Below are 24578 nucleotides of genomic sequence, written 5' to 3' on the forward strand. Positions count from 1 at the left end.
ATCCAATGCCACCTTCTGTAGTAGGAAATCCACCTTCGAGTAGGTATCATAAATAAGATTTGTTGTTACTTTTTGGCTGACCCATCTTTTATTTTTAGGCACAAAATGGTTCATTTGTTTGTTTCTCCTTCCCTTATATTGCGCTCATGGGTTAAACATTGAAATAATGTTATCACCAGAATTTGACCAAGCCGGAGGACCAAGCCAGAGGTGGGCCGCGATCGAGATGGACGTGAAGATTATACATGGAAGAAATACGTGAATCGGCCTTTATTACCAAGTTGGGCTAAACTGCCCGTGTATCTCTAACCTATTAGATCGCATCTTAGTTTAGAAGTTAGAATCTATCTCGTGCACGGTTTAGTGCACGCCCACATTAGAAAGTCCCCTGGACTATAAATATGTACCTAGGGTTTATGGAATAAACAACAACCAACGTTCAACACAAACCAATCTCGGCGCATCGCCAACCCCTTCGTCCCAAGGGTCTCTCCGGTAAGCACCATGCTGCCTAGATCGCATCTCGCGATCTAGGCAGCACGAGCCTGCCTAGTTGTTCATGCGTTGCTCGTGCTGAAGCCTTTTTGATGGCGAGCAACATAGTTATCATAGATGTGTTAGGGTTAGCATGGTTCCTAGTATCATATGCTGTCGTAGTGCAACCCTTGCGCATCTAGCCGTCCCTGTACCTCATCATGGGTGCAGGGGCGGCACCCCGCTTGATCGTTATTTAGTAGATCCGATCCGTTACGATTGCTCCTTGATTCATCAAGGATTGGTTTAATATCCGCAATAGTTAGGCCTTACAAAGGGTTGGAGGATCCAGCGGCATGTAGGGTGTAGTTTGCTGCCCCTAGACAGGATGTTCCGAGGATCAACCTAGTGTTGGTTTTTAGGCCTTGTCTAGGGCTGGCTTACGATCACCGTGCGTGAGCGCGAGGCCCAATCGTGAGTAGGATGATCCGATTATGCGGTGAAAACCCCAGATCGTCGTGGATCTCATATGCTTTATCTTGATCAAGCAGGACCACCATATATTCGGCCACCTTGGACGAATCATGGGTGGATCGGCTCCACGAGCCGATTCACAGGATAACCTGAGAGCCGATCGAGGCTCTTATTTAACGTGTACGTGTGTGCCCTGCAGGAAACTAAGCGAGGCATCATCCACACCTTCCTGACCAGGTATAGGTCAGGTGGCACGCCCTTGCAATTTGCATCGGCGCGCGACCAGGGAGGCTTTGCGGGCCGTCGCTCTGAGGGACTGGGGCCAGCCGCAGCCCTAGTTGTTCCCGGCTCTACGGTGTTGACCAGTCACTGCCCGCCGGTGGGTTTCTGACGTCAACACATTCTGGCACGCCCGGTGGGACCATCTTCAACACTCACCACATCCACCACATCGCCATCTACATCTCAGATGGCGGAAAGCAGTCCGGTCAAGTACGAGGACCTGGCTGACAAGTTCAAGAAAAGGCATAACAAGGTCAAAGCGGTCCTCGGAACCAAACTCGTCGGCTCCTGTGAGAAGACCCGTTCGCACGGCATCAAGCTCAACGGAGACACGCGTCCTTTGCCTGGCGCCAACACGGTCGATCTCAGCCACTCCATAAGGGAACCAGGGTTCTCTTTCGATGCCAATATGGCAGGGTTCGTGATTCGCCGTGATGCGGACAAAGCAGGGAGCAGCCACGCGCGTGGCAAAGAGAAAGAGGAGGCCGTTCCACGTGACCGGCCCCAAGACGACAATAAACGGTACCTGGCCAAGGAGGAGGTGAGAAACCCACGGCATCCACGCCCATTTCCCGGGCATCTCCTCAGCAAAAACGATCAGCCATACGACCGACGTCGCCGCTACGGCAAAGGCGATCAAAGAGATCATCGGTCTGATGCAGACGGGAGGTATCGTCAGAACAACGGCCACGACGACGGGTACGAACGTCGCGCCAGAGGGAGGTCTGAGGAACCGGACAACGTGGATAGGCACTGGGACTGCCCCTTCTTCAGACACTGCTGGGATTCCGGAATGAGCCGATTGCCAACAATCGGCGATTGCCCAAAATGTAAACAAAAGGAGGAGGGTACAGCTAAGGTGTCCGTGTTCGAGCATCTAGGACCTCTCCCGCTTTGGAGAAAGCATACTGAGTCCGTTCAGATGGGAGATCACGAGGAACTAGAGGACGATGATGAAGAGGATAAGTATCATCGGCCAAGATGGTGTCCTGACGGGCTCAGCCGCTCCCAAAAACGAAGGGTTCAGCGACTACGTGCGTTGGAAGAAGCCGAAAGGTTATATCTGCACGCGCTGAGGAAGGCACGGCCTGACCTGGCCGCCAAAATTCAGCAAACCCTGGATGAAGAAGTTCGGCCACAAAGAAAAGAGTGGCGCCCTAAGCAGAGGAAAGCCGATGATGAAACATCGGCTGGCACAAACATGGTCTTCATCCTTCCTGCGGAATTTAGCGCTCCAAGGTTATTTGAAGCACCTGTGGCACATTTGGACTGCGGCCCACGGCCGGTCATCTTCGAGAAGCCGCGAGAAAGAAGTTACGAGCATCCGAAGGCCCTGTACTTACGAGGTTACATCAATGGGCAGCTTGTCAATAAGATGTTGGTGGACACCGGAGCGGCAGTCAACATTATGCCTTACTCTATGCTACGGCGGTTGGGACGCTCCACCTCGGATTTAATCAAAACCAATGTAACATTGAGCGATTTCAACGGCCAAGCATCTGACGCGCAAGGTGTTCTAAACGTGGATCTGACCGTAGGAAGGAAGACTATCCCTACGACGTTCTTTGTTGTCGACAGCAAAAGCACCTATGCTGTAATATTAGGGAGGGATTGGATCCACGCCAACCGTTGCATCCCATCCACGATGCACCAATGCCTAATACAGTGGGATGGAGATGAAGTGGAGGTCGTCCACGCCGATGATTCAGCCGAGATTTCAACAGCCGGCATGGGCATTTGGGAGGCATCAGGCCAAGAACCACTCTCGGGCATCAATTTGGATGACTGCGAACGCATCGATGTGACAAAGAACGGGGTAAGGCTGGTTTTATCCACCGGCCTAACGGAATAGCACGTCCAAGACATTGGACATACGTGGCAAGGCCGATCCCTGCGATCGGCCCTCAAAAAAAAACAAAAAAAAAAGCCGATGTCGCCGCCATCGACTCTAGAACAATTATACGAGACCCACGAAGCAGATGTGCGCCAAGATGGCTTCATGAGTTCCTTGGAGCACGTCCTTGCTGATGTCCTCGCCTTGACTAAGGCTCGGGGGGCAGCTAATCTAGTGGATGCTCTATATTCTCAGGAGCCGATTGAGGTTGCTGCAAGAAAGGGAAGGAGACTGGTTGCTCAGATTAGCCGATGAACAATCATCGGCTGTGGAATTGCAAAGTACCATGGTCAAGAAAAAATAATAATCCGATTCGTTTGCTATCGGTCTTGGTGTGGCGAGCAGGAAGATGGAGATTGAATTAATGAAAGAAAGATCGAACGAACAATTCTTATTAATTCAAAGAGACGGCTTTACAAGAGGAGCCGAGGGCTCCCAAAAGAGGGATCTGGTGCCTAGTGCACTGCTAACTACTAGTCCTACTCCACTAGTCGTCGCCATCGCCGTCGTTGAAATCGTCGGCGCTGCTCCCAGGAAGCTCCTCGCCATCGCTGTCCCAGCTGTCGGCTGGAGCTTCCTCCTCCTCCTCGTCATCATCATCATCCTCGCTATCCGCCCAGGTGCGGAGGCGCTTCGTTGGAGGATATCCCGCGGAGGAGGAATCATCTTCCTCCTCCTCATCCTCCTCTTCCTCGTCATCATCGTCGTCCTCGCTGTCCGCCCACATGCGGGAGCGCTTCTTCGGCGGGAGCTTGGCGAAGGGGGAAACCTTAGTCCTTTCCGCTCTTTTTTCTTTCTTCTCCTTGTCGGAGGAGATGGGGTTCGCCCCGGAGCGAGGATCGTCCTCTTCCTTGTTCTTCGGCGCCGATTGAAGGGAGAAGCTGGAAGCGGAGGAGGAAGAGGAAGACATTGCTACGGAAGGAGAGGGTTTTTTGGTGTCGACCGCTAGAGCAGAGGAAGGGGATGAAGAGGACTGGTCAGTTGGCATGGTTAAATAATGAGGAGCCTAGTGGAGATTCAATGCCATTGCAGTTTCCGAGGAAGTGATGCTAAAGCTGTCAAACTTCATAGAGAAGTGGGGAAGACAAGGTGTCATGATGACGGATGCTGCAACAGTTCTGCTCTGCCATGACATGACCCGGCGAAAGAAAGCATAATGATTTTGGAAATGTCATTTCCAAAACCAGGGGGGCATGTGTTATCACCAGAATTTGACCAAGCCGGAGGACCAAGCCAGAGGTGGGCCGCGATCGAGATGGACGTGAAGATTATACATGGAAGAAATACGTGAATCGGCCTTTATTACCAAGTTGGGCTAAACTGCCCGTGTATCTCTAACCTATTAGATCGCATCTTAGTTTAGAAGTTAGAATCTATCTCGTGCACGGTTTAGTGCACGCCCACATTAGAAAGTCCCCTGGACTATAAATATGTACCTAGGGTTTATGGAATAAACAACAACCAACGTTCAACACAAACCAATCTCGGCGCATCGCCAACCCCTTCGTCCCAAGGGTCTCTCCGGTAAGCACCATGCTGCCTAGATCGCATCTCGCGATCTAGGCAGCACGAGCCTGCCTAGTTGTTCATGCGTTGCTAGTGCTGAAGCCTTTTTGATGGCGAGCAACGTAGTTATCATAGATGTGTTAGGGTTAGCATGGTTCCTAGTATCATATGCTGTCGTAGTGCAACCCTTGCGCATCTAGCCGTCCCTGTACCTCATCATGGGTGCAGGGGCGGCACCCCGCTTGATCGTTATTTAGTAGATCTGATCCGTTACGATTGCTCCTTGATTCATCAAGGATTGGTTTAATATCTGCAATAGTTAGGCCTTACAAAGGGTTGGAGGATCCAGCGGCATGTAGGGTGTAGTTTGCTGCCCCTAGACAGGATGTTCCGAGGATCAACCTAGTGTTGGTTTTTAGGCCTTGTCTAGGGCTGGCTTACGATCACCGTGCGTGAGCGCGAGGCCCAATCGTGAGTAGGATGATCCGATTATGCGGTGAAAACCCCAGATCGTCGTGGATCTCATATGCTTTATCTTGATCAAGCAGGACCACCATATATTCGGCCACCTTGGACGAATCATGGGTGGATCGGCTCCACGAGCCGATTCACAGATAACCTCGAGAGCCGATCGAGGCTCTTATTTAACGTGTACGTGTGTGCCCCCGCAGGAAACTAAGCGAGGCATCATCCACACCTTCCCCGACCAGGTATAGGTCGGTGGCACGCCCTTGCAATTTGCATCGGCGCGCGACCAGGAGGCTTTGCGGGCCGTCGCTCTGAGGGACTGGGGCCAGCCGCAGCCCTAGTTGTTCCCGGCTCTACGGTGTTGACCAGTCACTGCCCGCCGGTGGGTTTCTGACGTCAACAAATAATATGTCAGTTTATATGAATCCCAGAATGGTTGTTGTCTAATCTGTCTTAATTGGTCCTGCTCGTTTATATTTGGCACCAAATGGATATATTTCTCTTTTATCTGAGGCATTCCCATGGCTGGCCGATGATTAAAATAATGAAATTTAGGGGGTTGGAGATTCTCCAACTGCACAATGTCTGGCTACCACTTTTGTGGAACTTAAGGGATCTGAAACACCCCTTCCAAGTGTCAATTTTAATAGACAGTTGTTATGCGCTTCCGGCTTATTTTATTAGGCACATGATCGTCTAGTTACTTGATTTATTTTGTTCATATTTGCCATCCGGTTGCTCGCTCGTTGCATTGGGGTTGATAGCTTGCTTTGTTATATTATGCCTTGTGCTTTGTGAAAATCTGCTATCTCGTTTTGATGCTTTGCAAAAATCCGTGACAACTAATAGTATGGTTGTTTTCTCAAATTGTATGGTTCCGTAACTTGCACTCGTCTTGTTTTCAGCCCCCGAATAGAGCAAGGAAGGCAGATGGCAGGGCATGTACATCAAGTGTCCAGGTCTTTCCACAAAGCACAGCCGTGACAATGCCAATTCATCTGATTGTCAGATGATAGCTACTGTCCCAGCCATTCCAGCGCAAACAATCGCTGCCTTTGCACACGAATCACTTGATATAATTCAGCAGCAAAGAGATGAAATAGATTCAAATATCATCATAACAGTCAATGAGATACATGAATTGAAAAATAGGCAAGCTTGGATTGAGCAGATCCTTAATAATCTACTCTGCAGATCTAATGGAAAGCCAGCTGTTACTTGCACTCCGATGAATTCTACCTAACAGAAATGCAGTTTTGCCGATGATGCCATTTGTATGGCTTGTATCATTTGAGTTATTTCGACTTGTTGTATTTGAGAATTTTTGTTGTTATTGTAATCCTTGAGCATTTTTTCCTGTTATTGCTATAGTTTGCAATCATTGTAACAAATTTTCAATGTAATGATTATTTTATCTTGCACTCGGCCTTAAACAGAACTACTAGTATGGTCTCACAATTTTTTTATCATTATACTATGCAAGATTTAGCGGTTGCCCCAAATTCAGAGCATCTCCACCGGCGGCCCGGCCCGATAGCGATTTGGGGGCCGGCGTCGTTTTAGGGCTCGCACCGGTGCGCTCCAAACGGCGCCGGCCATTTTTCGAGCCCAGTAGAATCTCCGGCATCCCCGAGCCGGCCCCTTCGCCAGGGGCGCGAATCAGGCGCTCCGGGTGCCTCGCGGAACGACGGTTTTCGCTCGTGGAGGCGCCTTGTCAGCGAGAGGACGCGACGGTTCGCATCGACTGGCCACGACGCGGGAAGGTTGGTCGTCGGCGTTTAAATGGCCTCCCACGCGGAAACCGAGGCAGCGACTGGCCACGAGGGCAGCGACTGGCCACGCGGCGTCCAGTCGCCGTAAATGTGGGTAGTTGCCACCGCTAGATATATAGGACGTACGCCGTCCACCACCGCCGCTCCATTCTCTACTCTCCACATCAAGATGCCGCGCCGTCTGAAGACCACCTACTCGATGCTTGGCCTCAACGGCCGCGCGCTGCCTCCACCACCACGGCAGCCGGAGCCGGAGCCGGAGCTGCAGGCCGACGACGAGCACAGCTCCGACGAGGACGAGGACCCACGGTTCGAGTCCTGGCACGATGTCTACGTAGCAGAAGCGGAAGCAGAGGCGGCGGATCGAGGAGTCAGCCGCAGCCGGCGAGCCGCCGCAGCCCCCACCGACCCGGAGCAGGCGGCGATCCTCGCGTCGCCGAACGCACAACGATACCAGCGGTTGAGGGAGGAGGAGCGCGAGTTCGTCAACGACGCGAACCTCGAGCACGTCCTCGAGATATCGCGCCAGCCGAGCGGTCACGGAGGAGGCGGGACGCCGCCTCAAGGAGGCGGAGCGACAGAAGCTCGCAGAGCTCAACGCTCATCGCCACCAGGACGAGTTCGCTCGCCAGCAGGCGAGGCGCGCCGAGATCAAAGCTTCTCGGGAAAGGCTGGAAGCGCGGGGACAGCGCCGCCGGCCGCCATGCTCCACCGCCAGATGCGCGAAGCAACGAAGGAGAAGCGGGCACGAAAGCAGGCGACAATGGCTAAGAACAACGACGAGGCAGTGCCGTCGAGCGCCCCAACCGACGGCCCGTAGACCAGGATTAATTTTAAGTTTAGTTATGTTTAAAGTCGAGCTACTTTGGTATAAATTTCGTATGATTTTGGGTTTTTAAATGTCAATTTTAATTTTAAAATGGCTGCCGTTTGGGGCCGCCGGTGTGGTGTGGGAGCAGCATCCCCAAATAGAGGATCATGGTAACGAAATTGTCAACGTGATGATGATTTGATGTTGCACTCGACCTTGAACATAAGTACTAGTACGGTCTCACAATTTTTTTAATCATTATACTTTGCAACATTTAGCGCGGATGCGCCAAATTCAGAGATAGATCATGATCATGGTAACAAATTTTCAACGTGATGATGATTTGATGTTGCACTCGGGCTTGAACAGAAGTACTACTACTGTCTCACAAATTCTTTATCATTATACTTTGCGAGATTTAGCGGATGCGCCAAATTCAGAGATAGATCATGATCATGGTAACACACTTTTCAATGTAATGATGATTTGATGTTGCACTCGACCTTGAACATAAGTCCTAGTACGGTCTCACAATTTTGTATCATTATACTTTGCAAGTTTTAGCGGATGCGCCCATTTTCGGAGGTAGATCATGATCATGGTAACAAATTTTAAACGTGATGATGATTTGATGTTGCACTCGACCATGAACAGAAGTACTACTACTCGTCTCACAATTTCTTTATCATTATACTTTGCCGGATTTAGCGGATGCGCCAAATTTAGAGATAGATCATGATCATGGTAACAAATTTTCAACGTGATGATGATTTGATGTTGCACTCGGGCTTGAACAGAAGTACTAGTACGGTCACTAATTTTTTTAGCATTATACTTTGCAACGAATGCACCAATTTCAGGTGCATGTCACCAGATCTGTGTCCGATGATGATCATGGTAGTAACCGATGTTCAACTTGATGATGATTTGATTTTACAGTCGGCCTTGAACAGAGGTACTAGTACGGTCTCACAATTTTTTATCATTATACTTGTACCTTAGCGAAATTCAAAATCTCATAGCGGCAAAACTTCCCGCCCACAAAATACAAAAATTTCACACGCTTCCAAATTCCGATTCTACCCCTGTGGAGATGACAGCAAAGTCGGTTGGTGGGGGGGTCTGGCCGTCATTTTTTGGATCACCACCTCCCTAGCCCCGGATACCCTCCCAAAAAAAATTCATTTCCCTCAGTCTCTCATCTGAGACCACCCACCGGAACTTCTCAAGTCCCTCTCTCTACCACCTCCACGACCACCGCACCGGAACATCCCCGCCGGACTTCCCTGGCCTACCCGAGCCCTCGCGATCCTCGTCATCCGGCTGCCTGCCGGAGCCGCTTCATCGACACCGTCATCAACCGGACCGGATCATCCCCGCCGAACCTCGAAACCATATGCTCATCCAGCAGTCTACCGCAGTCGCTTCAGCTGCGGCATCGTCCACCCCGCCGGAGCCGCTTCGCCGGATCCATCGTCCACCGCATCGGATCTTGCTCACCGACACCGCTGTGCATGAACCGGATCTGCTTCACCGGCGCCGTGCATGATCTAAACTCTTCTACTGTCGCTTTTCTATTGCTTGCCTGCAAGTTCTTGTTTAATCTTGGGGGAACTCGTTTGTGCTAACGACGCGCCGTTACGTTTTTGCGGATGAGATGAGTAATCATGAAGTGTAATGGCCGTCTCTCCAACCCCAAGTAGCACATGTAGCGTACTTCATCACCGGATCTATCAACCCCAGGAAGATCTCGTCGTGACTCCCACGGAGTGCTTCTCCTAATGTAAGTCCCTTGTTTTAGCGCCATGTTCCGGGTTCGTATGCTTGTTTGTCCGAAGCTCTTTTAGTTCATTCCTAGCTATGACCGTAACACGTTGCTATTTTCTACTTCATTGCTAACTTTAAGCGATTGAACATTTTGGTTTGCATTCCCTCGCTCCGTAGATGTAGCCATCATAACTTCTATCTTGCTCAGCCGTTGTTACAAAAATTATACCGTAGGTATTATAGTAACATCCTCGCTATTATTTAGTTCATGGCCAATTTTAAGTAATTGCACATGTTGGTTCGCATTCCCCGCTCTATAGCTTTTGGCATCGTAACTTCTATATTTGGTTTACATTCCTCGCTTCCGTAGATCTAGCCATCATAACTTTATCTTGCTCGAGTCGTTGTTACAAAAATTATGGCCTCGCTACTATGTTGTTTGTGCCAATTTTTTACTCCATGAACATGTTGGCTTGCATTCCCCGTACTACGGGTGATGCCATTGTTTTGTATCTAGTTCATTGTAAGCTAACAAAGTAAGGACTTAGTTTGGCATGCTATCACTCGCTATCTAGCCTCGTAGTACAAATAAACTTGTCATACTACTAGATAATAATTTTGCGTGCCATCTTGTTCTTCAAAAGCTGCATTATTGACTTGTTTCTCCGACTTGGCATGACGCTCACATATGGAAAGCCGAACATATTGGTTTGCATTCCCTCTTATACAAGTTCACGAGTGATCCCACTATATTCCGTATCCGGTCCATCCTAAGCTCCAGCGTTAACTATCCTCCATGTGTTGCTCATTACAAGTTTATATCCCGAAACATCTTGATTTGCATCCCCTTCACTATAAGTTCAGGAGTATTATTTAGTTCACGGCCAAAATGAAGTAATTGCACTTGGCACATGTTGGTTCACATTCCCTCCTCTTTAGCTTTAACCATCGTAACTTCTATTTTTGGTTTACATTCCCTGCTTTCCGTAGATGTAGCCATCATAACTTCATCTTGCTCGCCGTTGTTACAAAATTTATAGCCTCGCTACTATGTTGTTCATGCCAATTTTGTACTCCCCGAACATGTTGGTTTGCATGGGACTCGACAGTAGTAAGTCTCGTCGTTTCATTCTAACATGCTCGTTATATTGGTCGTTGGTATGCGGCATGCACTCTTTGTTTGCTTATTGTGCGCATTACAATGATCTTGTTATAACGACGAAATGATGAGTTCCAAATTCTTTGGCAAACAATATTGTAGTGTCTTTGCCTTTCCATTGTTGTCTGTCTTAACTTGTAATGTCTTTGTTTCAGATATAGGTGCCGCATGGACAACTTAAAAGATTGCCTGGATCGCTTCATTGTATTGCTAGGTTTAATTACCATTCAATTTCTCCGGGTTCCGTAATATTTTTTTCAATGCCTTGCACCCGATGTAATATTTAGTTAGTTTTTATAGTTCTTTCGCGCATTTTTTCTTTGGTGCTTGTGGTAAGTGAGGCTATCCGACAGAAATCAATGCTGCGTAAATATTCTCAGTATCTAAATCACGAATTCCCATCCCTTAAACGGCCCAATTAAGCGAAATCACATATGTGCGTGCCCGCAAAATCCTAAAGCGCATATTATGTCGGCATATAAACAGCAACTAAACGGGCTGGCCCACTTACTTCTTGGGCCAGCCCATTTGAGTTACGGTGGACCCCACACTCTAATTGGGCTGGCCCACTTGCTTTAAGGTGGACCCCACCCACTACTGGGCCGGCCCACTAATTAGTTGGGCCAGCCCATTTGCTTTTGTGGTGGACCCCACATACTAAACGGGCCGGCCCTTCAAGAAGGAAGTGGGACCCACCTGTGTTTTTGGCCCGGCCCACTATCTTGTTGGGCCGGCCCACTTGCAATATGGTGGACCCCACATACTATTTGGGCCGGCCCTTTAACAGGAAAGTGGGGCCCACCTGTGCTTTTGGCCCGGCCCACTATCTTGTTGGGCCAGCCCACTTGCTATATGGTGGTCCCACATGGTAAATGGGCCGGCCCTTTAATAGGAAGGTGGGACCCACCTGTGTTTTTGGCCCGGACCACTATCTTGTTGGGCCGGCCCACTTTCTATATGGTGGACCCCACATACCAAATGGCCCGGCCCATTAACAGGAATGTGGGACCCACCTGTGTTTTTGGCCCGGCCCACTATCTTGGTGGGCCGGCCCACTTGCTATATGGTGGACCCCACATACTAAATGGGCCGGCCCTTTAACGGGAAGGTGGGACCCACTCGTGTTTTTGGCCCGACCCACTATCTTGTTGGGCCGGCCCACTTGCTATATGGTGGACCCCACATACTAAATGGGCCGGCCCTTTAACAGGATAGTGGGACCCACTCGTGTTTTTGGCCCTAGGCCCACTTGCTATATGGTGGACCCCACACACTAAATGGGCCGGCCTTTTAACAGAAAGTGGGACCCACTCGTGTTTTTGGCCCGACCCACTTGCTTCTTGGGCCGGCCCGATTGCCGTAAGGTGGACCCCACATGTTAAATGGGCCGGCCCATTTAAGTTTTGACCGATCAACCTTAGAGGTTAGGCCCGGCCCACGTAACTAATGGACCAGCCCAGCTATATTGTTGACCGGTCAAACTATGTCAGCTGGCCCGGCCCGCTTAAGACGTGGCAGGCCTCGTGTGGGCCTACCATCTACCACGGGGTTTCAGCCGGTTAACGCCGTTAACCGCGGCTAACGGCGTCCGCCACGTGTCGGCTTGCATGACGTCGCCAGTCAACGGGCTCCCGGAAACACTTCCGCAACGGTCCGATTTTCCGTGGCGGAAGGGCGCCCAAGCGCGACGGACCGAAAAAATCGTCGCTGGACTTTGCTCGCACGCAGTTTCGACAACAGAACCCATATCGTCGGGTTAGGCCCATAGGCGACGAAAAATACCCCTTAGTGGACGATTTTGGGACGTTGTCTATCAGAACTTTTCTTGTAGTGATTGATCAAGTTTTGGATTGTTGGTCCCCAACTAAGTTGGGTCCTAAGAGGTTAGTCACAATAGGCTTGGCAACCCAAATGGTTCTTTTCTTGACACCACTTTGAGCACCAACAAATTTGGCAAACACATTGCCCCCCTCATCCTTACGAAGAGAATAAACATCATCAATGGTGATATAGTTGGATGAGGTACCAATAGTGCAAAAGGAGGAGATGTGGCCCTTCTCGCGGCATATGTAGCAAGTTCTTTTCTTCTCCTTCTTCTCACTAGATTTCTCCACAATGGGAGCATTGGCTTGATTCTTCTTGGGAAGTCGCATTTCTTCAACTTGAGGTTGAATATGAGTTTGAGCTTGAGGCCGCTTCCCTTTTTGCTTCTTCTTCAAAGGGCAAGATCTAACATGATGCCCTTCAATTTTGCACTTGAAGCAAACAATCTTCGCCGGGTCTTTGACTTGTAATTGACCCTTCTTAATATTGTTGCTCTTGGACTTGTTCTTGTTGTTGGAGTTGAATCCAACTCCACTCTTGTCATTGGGGGATTGTTGCACACTCAACATCTTGTCAAGTTTGCATTTCCCTTCATGACTCTTTACCAAGTCGTTCTTCAAAGAAGTGACTTGGGCCTTGAGCTCTTTGATTTCCTCTACATGGTTAGTAACAACACAAGTACTAGAGGAAGTAGAACCTTCATTGTTAGAGCAACAAGGCAAGGAAGATAATTCATCACAAGATTTAGCAATACTATGAGTGGACGAATTACTAGGACTAACACATGGTAATATAGCATTTTGAGTAGTAGTGCTAGCAATGTTAAGGAAATCGGTAATCGTTAACTGCTCGGCCGGCTTGGGAGTAGGGATTAATCGAAATTCGGACGATTAACTGATTTAATCGGTCGGCTATTAATCGGTGCAACCTACACAAATTAGCACTTAAAACAATTTATATAATAATAATAATAGTATATGAGCCTCTATATATCTCTCTCCCTATTTCTCTAAAGCCTAAAATCCTAGAAAAATATTGTAAATCTACTTTATTGGGGAGGGGTAGCGCCTGTATTAGCGATATGCATTGAAAATATTGTAATTTTTTGACCAAGTGTGGTAGTTAATCGGGAAAATACCTAGTAATCGGACTTTCGGACTGATTAATCGGGCTAAAGGATTAACACAAGAGATTAATGTTAATCGACACGGTCAAGCCCCTAGTAGCGATTAATCGGCCTAGTAATCGTTGAATCGGCCTAGTTTTTGAACAGTGAGTGCTAGTATCCACATGAGGCTCACAAGATGTTGCCTTTGATATGATAGCCTCATGAGGTAACTTTAGCCTATCATGAGAAGCTAGAAGATCCTCATGGGAGCTAGAAAGCTTTCCATGATTTTCTTCCAATTTCCCATAATTTCTAGTTAGCAATTCAAGTTGAGCCCTTAGCTCAACATTCTCCTTCAAGATAGATGATTCACAAAAGGTGGAGTTAGTAGCACAAGCATCATCACAAGACATATCAAGAAGAGAGGGTAACATAGCATGCTCTTTTAAATAGGAAGCTTGAAGTTTCTCATGGGACTTGGTGAGGATAGAGTGTTTGCTCTCCAAGACCTTGTGGGCCTTGTCTAGATCATCTAGATCCTTAACAAGTTTATCATGACCAACGCCAACTTTGGAATTTTCCTTTTTAAGCATTTTTACTTGAGCTTTAGCATGGTCTCTTTCCTTAGTGAGTTTAGAAACTATTTCATTTTGAGACACTTCAAGGGTTTCAAGTTGCTCTTCAAGAGAGGCTACGGTCTCTTGTTCTTCTTCAAGTTCATTCTTTAATGATGCTACATCATCGGCATACTCTCGTTCAAGAGCACCCTTTTTATCAATGGTGTTCTCATGCATCCAAATAAGTTTTTGGCTCTCAATAGCGGTAGTCAAGATTTCAAAGAAGTGAGAGCTAGCAATTTTATCTTTGTAAAGAACCTTGAATACACTCTTACCCTTATCGCGTAGAGAGACAACCCAATCCTCTTCTTCATATTCATCCCCATCCTTATCACCACGAGAAATATTAGGTTCCATGGTAGGAGGTACCGTGGAACCCTTGGCCATAAGGCATATATGAGGACCGTGAGATAAAGATGAGGAGTTACTTGAGGCTCCTTTCAAGATCTTGTCTTGACCAATAGAATTTTTGGTTTCCTCTACATTGTTAGTCACATAAAAACTAGAGGAAATAGAAGCATTTTTATCATGGTCACAAGACAAAGAAAGCATATCATCTTGAGATTTATTCAACAAACTTAGACATGATATGCAAGGACTATTAACACAAGCATGTAGATGATTTATAGTGCTATATGTGTTTATGTCCATAGATGAAGCATTGCAATGAGATAGAGATGAAGAATCATCAATATTAAGCTCAATATCAACATTGCAATTTTCATCACCACTCACCATATCATTACCTTGTGTCTTGCCACACATTGGTGAAGTGGAAGAAGATGAGAACTCATCACGGCCGGAAGGGGAAGCAATACAATCATCCTCAATAATATTGGACACATCATATTTATCTTGAAGCTTTGTCCATAATTCATGAGCGCTCCCAAAAGGCATGATTGATGAAGTAACTACATTGCTCACAACAATGGAAAACACATGAGAAGCAAGAGCATCGAGACAAGAGTTTTTCTTCTCCTCATAAGATAAATTTTGGGGATCCTTAGGAGAAGAAAAACCCATGTCAAGAAATTGCTCCATGTTCGAGGAAATACCCCTCAAAATATTAAGCACATAAATTTTCCAAAGATCATAATTTGTGCCATCAAATATAAACAAGTTATTGTGATCTAATCCCTAACCGACATCTTTACTCTCAAGGCGGTGAAGCCTAAGAATGAGAGACCTTGCTCTGATACCAATTGAAAGGACACGGATGTCGCCTAGAGGGGGGGTGAATAGGCGATTTAAAACTTTTACGAGATGGGCTTAACAAATGCGGAATAAAACTAGCGTTTACTTTGTCAAGCCCAAAGCCTATATACTATTGTTCACCTATGTGCACCAACAACTTATTCTAAGCAATGGTTCACCTATGTGCACCAACAACTTATGCTAAGCAATACAAGCAAGTATGTGATAGCAAGATATATATAACTTCAAGCACGATGGCTATCACAAGGTAAAGTGCATAAGTAAAGAGCTCGGGTATAGAGATAACCGAGGCACGCGGGAGACGATGATTTATCCCGGAGTTCACACTCTTGCGAGTGCTAATCTCCGGTGGAGAGGTGCGGTTGCTTAGTGCTCCCGAACGCCACAAGAGGCTCACCTTGAGGTGTGGTTGCTCGATGCACACCAACGCCACAAAGGCCTCACCCCAAGATGCGGTACTCACACCACACACCGAACGCCACGAAGGCGCCTCACCTAAATCTCCGGTGACCCTCGCCACAAAGGCCTAGGTCACGGTTCCACTAAGGGATTTCCTTCGAGGCGGAAACCGGGCCTTACACAAAGATTGGGGCACACATCCACAACTTAATTGGAGGCTCCCAACAAACCGCCACAAAGGCCTAGAATCCGTCTAGGGTTCCAAGAACCCAAGAGTAACAACCTTCTTGTTTTCACCACCACGAATCACCGTGGAGAACTCAAACCGATGCACCAAATGCAATGGCAAGAACACCACAAAGATGCTCAAATCCTTCTTTCTCAAATTCCAACAAAGCTACAAAAGCTATTGGGGGAATAAGAGAGGAAGAACAAAGAGGAGAACACAAAATCCTCCAAGATCAAGATCTAGTGGGTTCCCCTCACAAAGAGAGGGATTTGATTGGTGAAGATGTAGATCTAGATCTCCTCTCTCTTTTCCCTCAAAAATATGCAAGAATCATGGGAGGAATCAAGAACTAGGGCAAGCTTTGAAGGACAACAGTAGAGGGGAGAGAGAGAGAGTGAACCAACCAGCCCAAGGAGGAAGAAGGGGGTCTTATATACCCCCTCCCAACGAAATATGACCGTTTGGGACATCCCAGGCCGGAAAATCCGCCCCCGGGCCGGATAATCCGCCCCCCGAAAATCGCCCCTGGCTCGGGCCGGATATTTGGCCGGATATTGTCCATGTTTTGGCATTCCGGCCGGATTATCCGCCCCCCAGAAAACTGCAGAAACACCAAAACTAAAACGGGCATAACTTTAGCATCCGGACTCCGATTTTGATGATCTTGGGCTTGTTTTAAAGCTAGGAACAAGCTCTACAAGATCATGCAGGAAACCATCATAGTCCAACAAGGGAGGATAGAAACAAATGATGAAAGGTTTGACCTATCTAAAAAAGACATACCGGTAAAACCTCCAATCTTGAAAATGCAACAAGTTGCCCATGCAAAAACCATTCTCAATGAACTAGAGCTTGTCATGAGAATAAGCACAAGCTCTAAAACATCACATGGATAAGATCCAAATAAAACCAAGAAAGATGATGAACCAAACTCGAAAACGCAACAAGTGATCTATGCGAAATCCGTTTTCGATGAACTAGAGCTTGTCATGAGAATAAGCACAAGCTCTAAAACATCACATGGATAAGGTCCAAATAACAACCAAGAAAGATGATGCAAGGATGCAAAGGTTGGAGCTCTCTCCGAACGATACGATCGAGTTACTCACTCGAGAGCCCTCTTGATAGTACGGCAACTAAACTATAAACCGGTCTCCAACTACACTATGAGACCGGTGAGAAAGAAACCCTATCAAGAGCAAACCTTATACTTGCGCATTCCACTTGAGCTCGATGACGACGATCTTGACCTCAACAAGATGGAACGCCTTTCTTGCTTGTGTTTGCTTGACGAAGTCTTGTGGATTGCTCCCCCATAATCCACCATGGGAGAGCTTCTTCTTCGGCGCATCTTCACATAACCATGACCACCATGTGGATTGCTCCCCCATAATCCACCATGGGATAGCTTCTTCTTCGGCGCATCTTCACATATCCATGATCACCATATGGATGGCAAGACTCAAGCAAAGGACCTCTTCGAGATGGCTCATCTTGAACTTGCACTTCATTTCTTCATTCTTCATCATGTTGATCTCTTGAAGTAACTCTAGGGCTCACTTCATCTTCATCTTCAAGACATACTTGACACTTGATATCCTTCATCAATTTCTTCTTATTGGAACCTAATACAAACATGTTGATGTCTTGAAGTAACTTGAGGGCTCACTTCATCTTCATCTTCAAGACATACTTGACACTTGATATCCTTCATCAAATTCTTCTTATTGCAACCTTGAAGCCAACATATGGTTCAAGAATTGCCTATGGACAACTCCTACAAATATAACTCAATGCAAACATTAGTCCGTAGGGATTGTCATTAATTACCAAAACCACACATGGGGGCTCCATGCACTTTCATCACCGCCCTTGTCGACCGGTGGAGGCCGGAGACGCACACCTTCCACTTGAGGGCCGGCGAGATGACCCCTACTCTTCAGGATGTCTCAATGATACTTGGACTGCCTATTCAGGGCGAGCCACTGTGTATGAACACAGCTTCGATGGGTGGCGCGAGCAGATGGCGAACCTTATTGGCATGGCTCCTCCGGCGCCAGAAAATCCAAAGGAGAGAGCTCCCGCCGGCGCACCTTTCGCTTGGATACGGACTAACTTCGGAAAACTCCTGCCGGAAGGGGCCGAGCGTGACACTATCAGGACGTACACCCGAGTGTACTTGTGGTACATGTTATCGAGGACTCTCTTTGCTGACAGTGGTGGGAAGTTGGCCCATTGGTGTTGGCTCAAGGCGCTTACGGTGTTGGAGCGCCGGTGGAGTTGGGGAACAGCGGCACTTGCCTACCTCTACCGGCAAGTGATGATTTGTTCTATTTACTATTTCCTATAGTAGTGTGCTAGACAAAGTACTAACCAAATGTCTTATGTACGCAGTTGGACGAAGCTTGTCGCAGGACTGGGAGCGGCGGTATTGGTGGATGCTTGCTCCTACTTTCCGTATGGAGCTGGGACCGCCTATCAGTTGGCCGGCCCAGGATACTCACAGCGAGACCATGGCCTCATTACCGGCACAACCTTGATCGGGAGCCGACTTGGGCATATCTTTGGGACAATGTCTCGGAGATGACGAGCGACCCAAATATCATGTACATGCACTACACGGAGGAGTTGGATACTCTTACCGCTGAGCAGGTAACCGATTTTAATCCATCACTCTTTTGCAATGGGGTCTTCATATTTTAGTCCAATTCCGAAATATTTGTATGTTGCAGGTGGGTTGGGAGCCATATGGTACATACTACCGTATTGGCGCGGGGATGGCTGACCTCAACCCCAAGTGCCTTGAGGAGGCGCGTTTCTGGCGTATGCGCTGCCCACTCATATGCATGTGGCTTGTTGAGTACCACCAGCCGCATAGAGTGATGAGGCGGTTTGGGCCGTATCGGAGTGCCCACCTCAGTGGCAAGACACAGACCACGCGCTTCATAGGTAAACTTCTTGAATCATGGGATGAAAGCTTGTTGATTGAAGAGATAGTATGTAACTTGTTGATTCTTGCAGGCTTGATAGGAAGCAGCAGAGGAAGATCACAGATTGGCCTGTCCATCATAGAGGCCACGTCACAGCGTTCCAACACTGTTTGGAAGCGGTACGGAATGCTGGCCATGTGGAGATTGTCCCCCACGACTTGGCCGCTTTCAACAACTATCTCCAATGGTTTCATGAAAGCACGCGTATCGAGCTAGTGAAACCCGCGTATGATGACGACATCTTGTACGACCCCATCGAGTTCAATGAGCTTGCGCAAAGCCAGCACGACACCTTTGCTCGCGAGAGGAAGATCGACTTCTATTGCTTCCGAGCTGAACTTCGTGGTAATGTATTCTCTCGTTAGCTAGTACATCATCTACATTGGCATGTGATCGCTCAAAATTTGTATAATATGTTTGTCGCAGCGGTCCGAGATCCAAAAAACAGTCGAGGAGTGCGAGACTCGTTTGGGATCGGAGCCATACGAGATGACAAGCCTATCGGACCGATGCGGCATTTCATTAAGGTATGGTCACTAACATTGGCAATGTGAGCTACTGTGTTCGGGTGCCTTTGTAACCATGACTTCCACGACGCAGAACACTGCACGAAAGATGCGGCGGTTAGCCAACTTGCTAGGTTGCCGCGACACCGAAATTGCGGCTACATCCTCTTCTGAAGAAGCGGAGGTTTGGACTATTTTGTTACCACTCAAACCTGTGCTTACTAGTTTCAACTTTTTGTAATGTCATGTGTTCATGTTTGTGAAGATTCCTGAGGACGACACCATCCTGAGTCAAGGCATTGCGAGTCAACGCAAGAAGCAAGTCAGACAGTCTGCTTACAAGTTGAAGCCAAGGGGCAACGCTCCAAAACGATACACTCCGGACGATTATGTCAACCGAGGAAAGAAGGTTCTATGTGTATGTTCTATGTGTATGAAATTGCTATTGTTGTGTTGAAAACTGTTTAATTAAGGCAATAATTTTCATGTATTTAACACAAGTCAACGTGTGGCGCCCCTCAGGCCGGCGCCACACCTCACAGTGTGGCGCCCATGGCATCGGCGCCATACGATGCAACTTATATGTCGAAAACATCCAGGGGCTCCGGAAGTTTAGTCCTTAGCCGTTTTGGCGAGGTTGTTTGTGTGGCGCCCGTGGCACTGGCGCCACATCACTGTGTGGCGCCCGTGGCATTGGCGCCACACAAACAGCCTCGCCAAAACGGCTAAGTCCCAAACGCTTTGTCTTACAGTATGTGTTGGGCAATTACAAGTGCATGTGTGGCGCCGATGGGAGGGGCGCCACACATGCTGCCACGTCGGATCGGCGCGCCAGCGCAGCGTCGAGGGCGCCACGTCGGCTGGATGTGTGGCGCCGGCAGGAGGGGCGCCACACTGGCATGTGTGGCGTCGACGTAGGGGGCGCCACACAAAAGGGTTAGATGGGTGAATAGTTTCGTCGGAGGGTTAGTGTGCTTTTCTTTCACTTTTGGTTATTTTTGTTTCGCCGTCTCCGGAGTTGTCGCTTCGCCGTCTCCGGAGTTGTCCTCCTCGTCTCCTCCCCCCCAGCCTCCCTCCTCGACCGGCGATGAAGCAAAGCTACTAGGGACTAGGGACACGGCCGCCCGATCCCGACCAAGCGAGGCGACGATGGCGTGGAGGCGGCTGGCCAGCGGCACGGCGGCGGCGCATCTCCGCCGCCATGGCGTCTCCTCCCCGCCATTCGCGGCCCCCTCCCGCGCCTTCTCCGCCGCCAACCCTACCCGTGAGTCCCTCCTTTCCACGACCACCTTGCTCCTTTCATCCGCCCGCTATCCGCCGCGCGCGCTGACGCCTTCGAGTTGACTCCCCCACCAGTTCTCGGCAGGGAAGCGCTGCAGGGCATCCGGTCGCGGTGCTCGAGCTCGGCCCCCGCGTTCCAGGCTCGCACCCCCGGGCTGGGAGCTCTGCTGGCGGCCAGGGTGTCTTCCGGAGCTCGCCCCAAGCTGCCAGGTAGGGCTTAGGAGCTCAGCTGCCCTGCTTCCGGTGTGACTGCCTGCCACATTGTTTTCCAGATGAGAACTGTTTGTCCCAAATGCTATGTCAACTGTCAAATAACCAAGTTTTGGTCTGCAGTTCCAGTTGGCGAGGATTACGTTTACTGAGTGCAGCTATTGTTTCAGGTCTCTTAAAGGGATTTGGGACCGGCGGCTCCGCCATCGCTGTGATGCTGTATCCGAGAGAGGTTGCTCAGGCAGCTGGTAAGATTTTGTCCCTGACACCAGGCACATTAGAAATTAGAAATGTTATGGTTTTTCATCTAGTGCTTTACAGGGAAAAACGTTTAGTGTTTTTTCCTGGCAGGATTGTTCTTTTTCCTAGCATACTTAGGTCAGTCACATGTATGATTTGGTAGTAATTGACTATGTACTGTATAAAAAAAGGACTTAGTTATGCTGATACCGATCCTTATAATCCACTTTCATTATGATTTCACTGAAGAAGTTCATTTAACATGTGACATACTTGGCGCTAGCTACAAGTCATACAAATGATTGTCACCATTTACTATCCTAATGCACACTATTCTATTTGTCATCTGTTGCATCGCAGAACGACCAACAGGGAGCTCATCACAAGATAACGCTCTGCTCTCACCAGATACGAAACAGAGGCTTAGGAAACTGTGGAATTTGCTCAGGAAATTTCAGCTGCCTATCGGTTTGATTCTTCTGGTTGTGTACAGTTGGAAGAAACCAATTGTTCTCGCCATCAACACTTTGCTTCTTCTCTACTCTACAAGGCCGGACCCCTATTCCATATACTTGTTTCTTCAGGAGGTTAGCATCTTATCTTATAATTAAACATGTTTAAGGTCACAGTTTGATGTTGCTCAACTTGGCGTTCTTGCAGCATTGTTTGAGTTTTAATATGTATGCTACTCAATATAACTAACTACAGAGAGGATTTTCTGCATTTTCTTCTTATGTTATCTGATATAGCTTTAACTGTTTCAGATTCATCAAGGGAAGGTGCATCAGAATCCTGCTTTGTGGAGGGATGAGGTGAGTTACCTGCCTTTGTTCCCCCTCAAGTGCTTTCTAAGTTCTTTCATATGGTTGTGAATACTTGCCGTAGGACATCACCGTTTTTAAGTGTTTTCATATTTTTATAATATACTGTGCAGAAATTCAGTATTTCTACATCACATTGTCTCTAATACATGCTGTTTTTAAGTGCTTTCGTTTTGTTGTGAAACTGCACTCAAATTACCTTTTCGGCTCTTGCAAATGACATACCCCTGAAATATCTCCTAAGCTTGAAAACATTAAGAAGATCATACACCTTTTCAAAACCAGTCTGAAAGATTACCCTGTTTTGGTTTAGGCCCTTTATCTCAGTATGTATTCCTCTTAATAGATCAATTATATGTCTACCTTGGGTAAAAGACAGTTTCGAACATTGGCAAGAGGTTTGTGCTCTTTTTGTAGTTTCAAGTTTTGGTTCACCGACCCTTCCTCTCTGTAGTCTGTAGTGTGTACTGTAGGACGTTAGATCCAGCGTGAGTTTGTGCTCTAAGATTCACATAGGTTTGTGCACTCTACTCTCCGTGATGAACTCATCATATCTAGAGTGTACTAATATATTTTCTATGCATGTTACGCATTCAAATGAATTCATGATTAAGTAGTCAAATCCAGACTGTACGAACCCTGTCCTAGAGCAGGCAACACTGTAGATTTGTTGTTTTTAAGATTTGAAGTGAGGGTGTGCTAAAGTGAGGATAGGGTGATGGATTTACCTGGGCGTAGCAATATCGACCCTAAGTATAGACCACCGAGGGATTACGAGATCTTTCCCAGTTTTGATCATATATAATGTCATCGGATTTGTCTTGCATATTGAGGTTTACAATTTTTAATAGTATATATCTATATAAAATCGTAGCAAAAAGTCCTTCAATGAGAACATGAAACTTAAAAGTTGGCTTATGCTTGTGGAAGGAGAGAATATGATTTAGGTAGAAGTACAAAGCCTCACTATGCTACGTTGGTTCCTGACAGAGGACTGTAAACTCTTATTCGCCAGTTAGATGTCTCCTATTGAGTCCCTTTCTTATATTTAAGTAGTCGTTGATGATTTGGTAAAATGTCCCTGTACTGATTTAGTGGAATTACACCATATTAAATCATATATCACAATCACAAACCCAATTGAACACAACTAGTCAACTACAGCATAGAGATGCTATTCTTGTGCCTTTCTTCTCCCCTGGGCTATATGCTTGCAGTTCTGTGCCATGCTTTCGGTTGCGGTAAAATCAACTGTAAAAAAACAAAAAGACCTATTCAAGTATTTCTTTTATTGCAAATCAAGTAGAATTTTAAGTTAATTTGAGTTATATGTTTGAGCAGCTCTGTTTTATTTTGGCTGTATGTTTGAGTTGCATGTCTGAAAATTAAAAGGTTACGCTTTTCGGTGGAGTAATGGCTGGTACCACCAAGGCCAATGATATACATGGCAATATTTAGTTCCTCAGGATGATCCTTTTATCTGTTAATTTCTCAGTTAAACCTTGTCCATTTATTCGCAGTTCATGCAGACAAGAAAAGTTGATACTGAAGACTACAAGTTCTTTTCTATCGGGAGAGTTGAATTAAAGGACGGAACGGTGCTACATGCCATCGGAATTCTGGGCAATTGGTGGACCTATCATGTGTCTTATGCCAAGAGAGTGCAGCCCATGTAGCATTTAATTTTCGTTCTGAGAAATGGCTAATGGACAGTAACTACCTAGAGCTTTTGACATTTGTATTATGTGAACTATGACTCCGAATGTTTTAAAGCACTGACTTTTGATGTAATGCTAAAATGTGTTAACATCACAAGTATTTCTTGAAGATCTAGCTCTCTTCTGGTCAACCATGGAATCTGTTTGATGGATGCATCGATGAAGTTGCTTTTCAGAACAAAATGGACATGGCTCTCAGTTTATTTAAGATATAGGATCATTCTGTTAATAAGTATATGATGGGCAAGGCATGTTGTCTCCATCGTATTTTCTTCATTCTGCATGCCAGGTCTGGACCAGCATATCACTACAGTACTATCTGCCTTAAACAGAAGTGCTGAACTGTTAGTTATTGGTTTCATTTCTTTTTGTGAAGAATAGTTGAATGGGACATTTTGTCAATGGCCAAACTACTGTGCTTCGTTTTATCAAATTCCCCATATAAAAATGTTTTGTCTCTCTCCTTTCATCTGAATTGGAAGCATCTCATACTAACTTATTCCTGATCAACCTGGCTATTCTGTGCTCCCTCTTTTGGTGAGAATCAGTAAACATCAGAATTTCCCCCTCTTGTCCATTACATATGCCGTGCCGCTGCTGCTTTAGTTAACCGGTGAGGTAGAATCTGGCATTGCAGTGGCAGTGGGATGAAAGAAACTGGAGTAAAATTCTTTTTTGCCCCCTTTTGCTTTGCATCATGAATCTTTACTTTTCATGCCCCTTGTACCTGTAACCTTTCTCTAGCAGCAGTAAGCAAGTGTAAGGGCATGAGCAATGGAGGCAGCTGTCCAACTAGGCTTGGATAAAACTTTT

The 24578-nt window shown here is 47.2% G+C and overlaps 2 protein-coding genes across 2 annotated transcripts in view; both read left to right on the plus strand.

Moving 5' to 3' along the window:
* LOC124664707 (protein MAINTENANCE OF MERISTEMS-like) overlaps positions 1–19785 on the plus strand; it is a 37990-nt gene extending 18205 nt beyond the window's left edge. The window contains exons 2-7 of the mRNA XM_047202162.1: positions 7830–7862; positions 18074–18316; positions 18394–18651; positions 18908–18948; positions 19162–19263; positions 19761–19785. Coding sequence (XP_047058118.1) covers positions 7830–7862; positions 18074–18316; positions 18394–18651; positions 18908–18948; positions 19162–19263; positions 19761–19785 — 702 coding nt within the window. The remainder of the gene's footprint in view (positions 1–7829; positions 7863–18073; positions 18317–18393; positions 18652–18907; positions 18949–19161; positions 19264–19760) is intronic.
* Positions 19786–20644: 859 nt separating this feature from the next.
* LOC124664708 lies at positions 20645–23948 on the plus strand. The gene is made up of 5 exons (XM_047202163.1): positions 20645–20759; positions 21157–21234; positions 21587–21813; positions 21991–22038; positions 23568–23948. Exons 1-5 carry the CDS (start codon positions 20645–20647, stop codon positions 23721–23723), a joined length of 624 nt encoding a protein of 207 aa, XP_047058119.1. The 3' UTR covers positions 23724–23948.
* The last annotated feature ends 630 nt before the right edge of the window (positions 23949–24578 follow it).

Source organism: Lolium rigidum, chromosome 6, assembly GCF_022539505.1.
Source record: "Lolium rigidum isolate FL_2022 chromosome 6, APGP_CSIRO_Lrig_0.1, whole genome shotgun sequence".
Lineage (NCBI taxonomy): Eukaryota > Viridiplantae > Streptophyta > Magnoliopsida > Poales > Poaceae > Lolium > Lolium rigidum.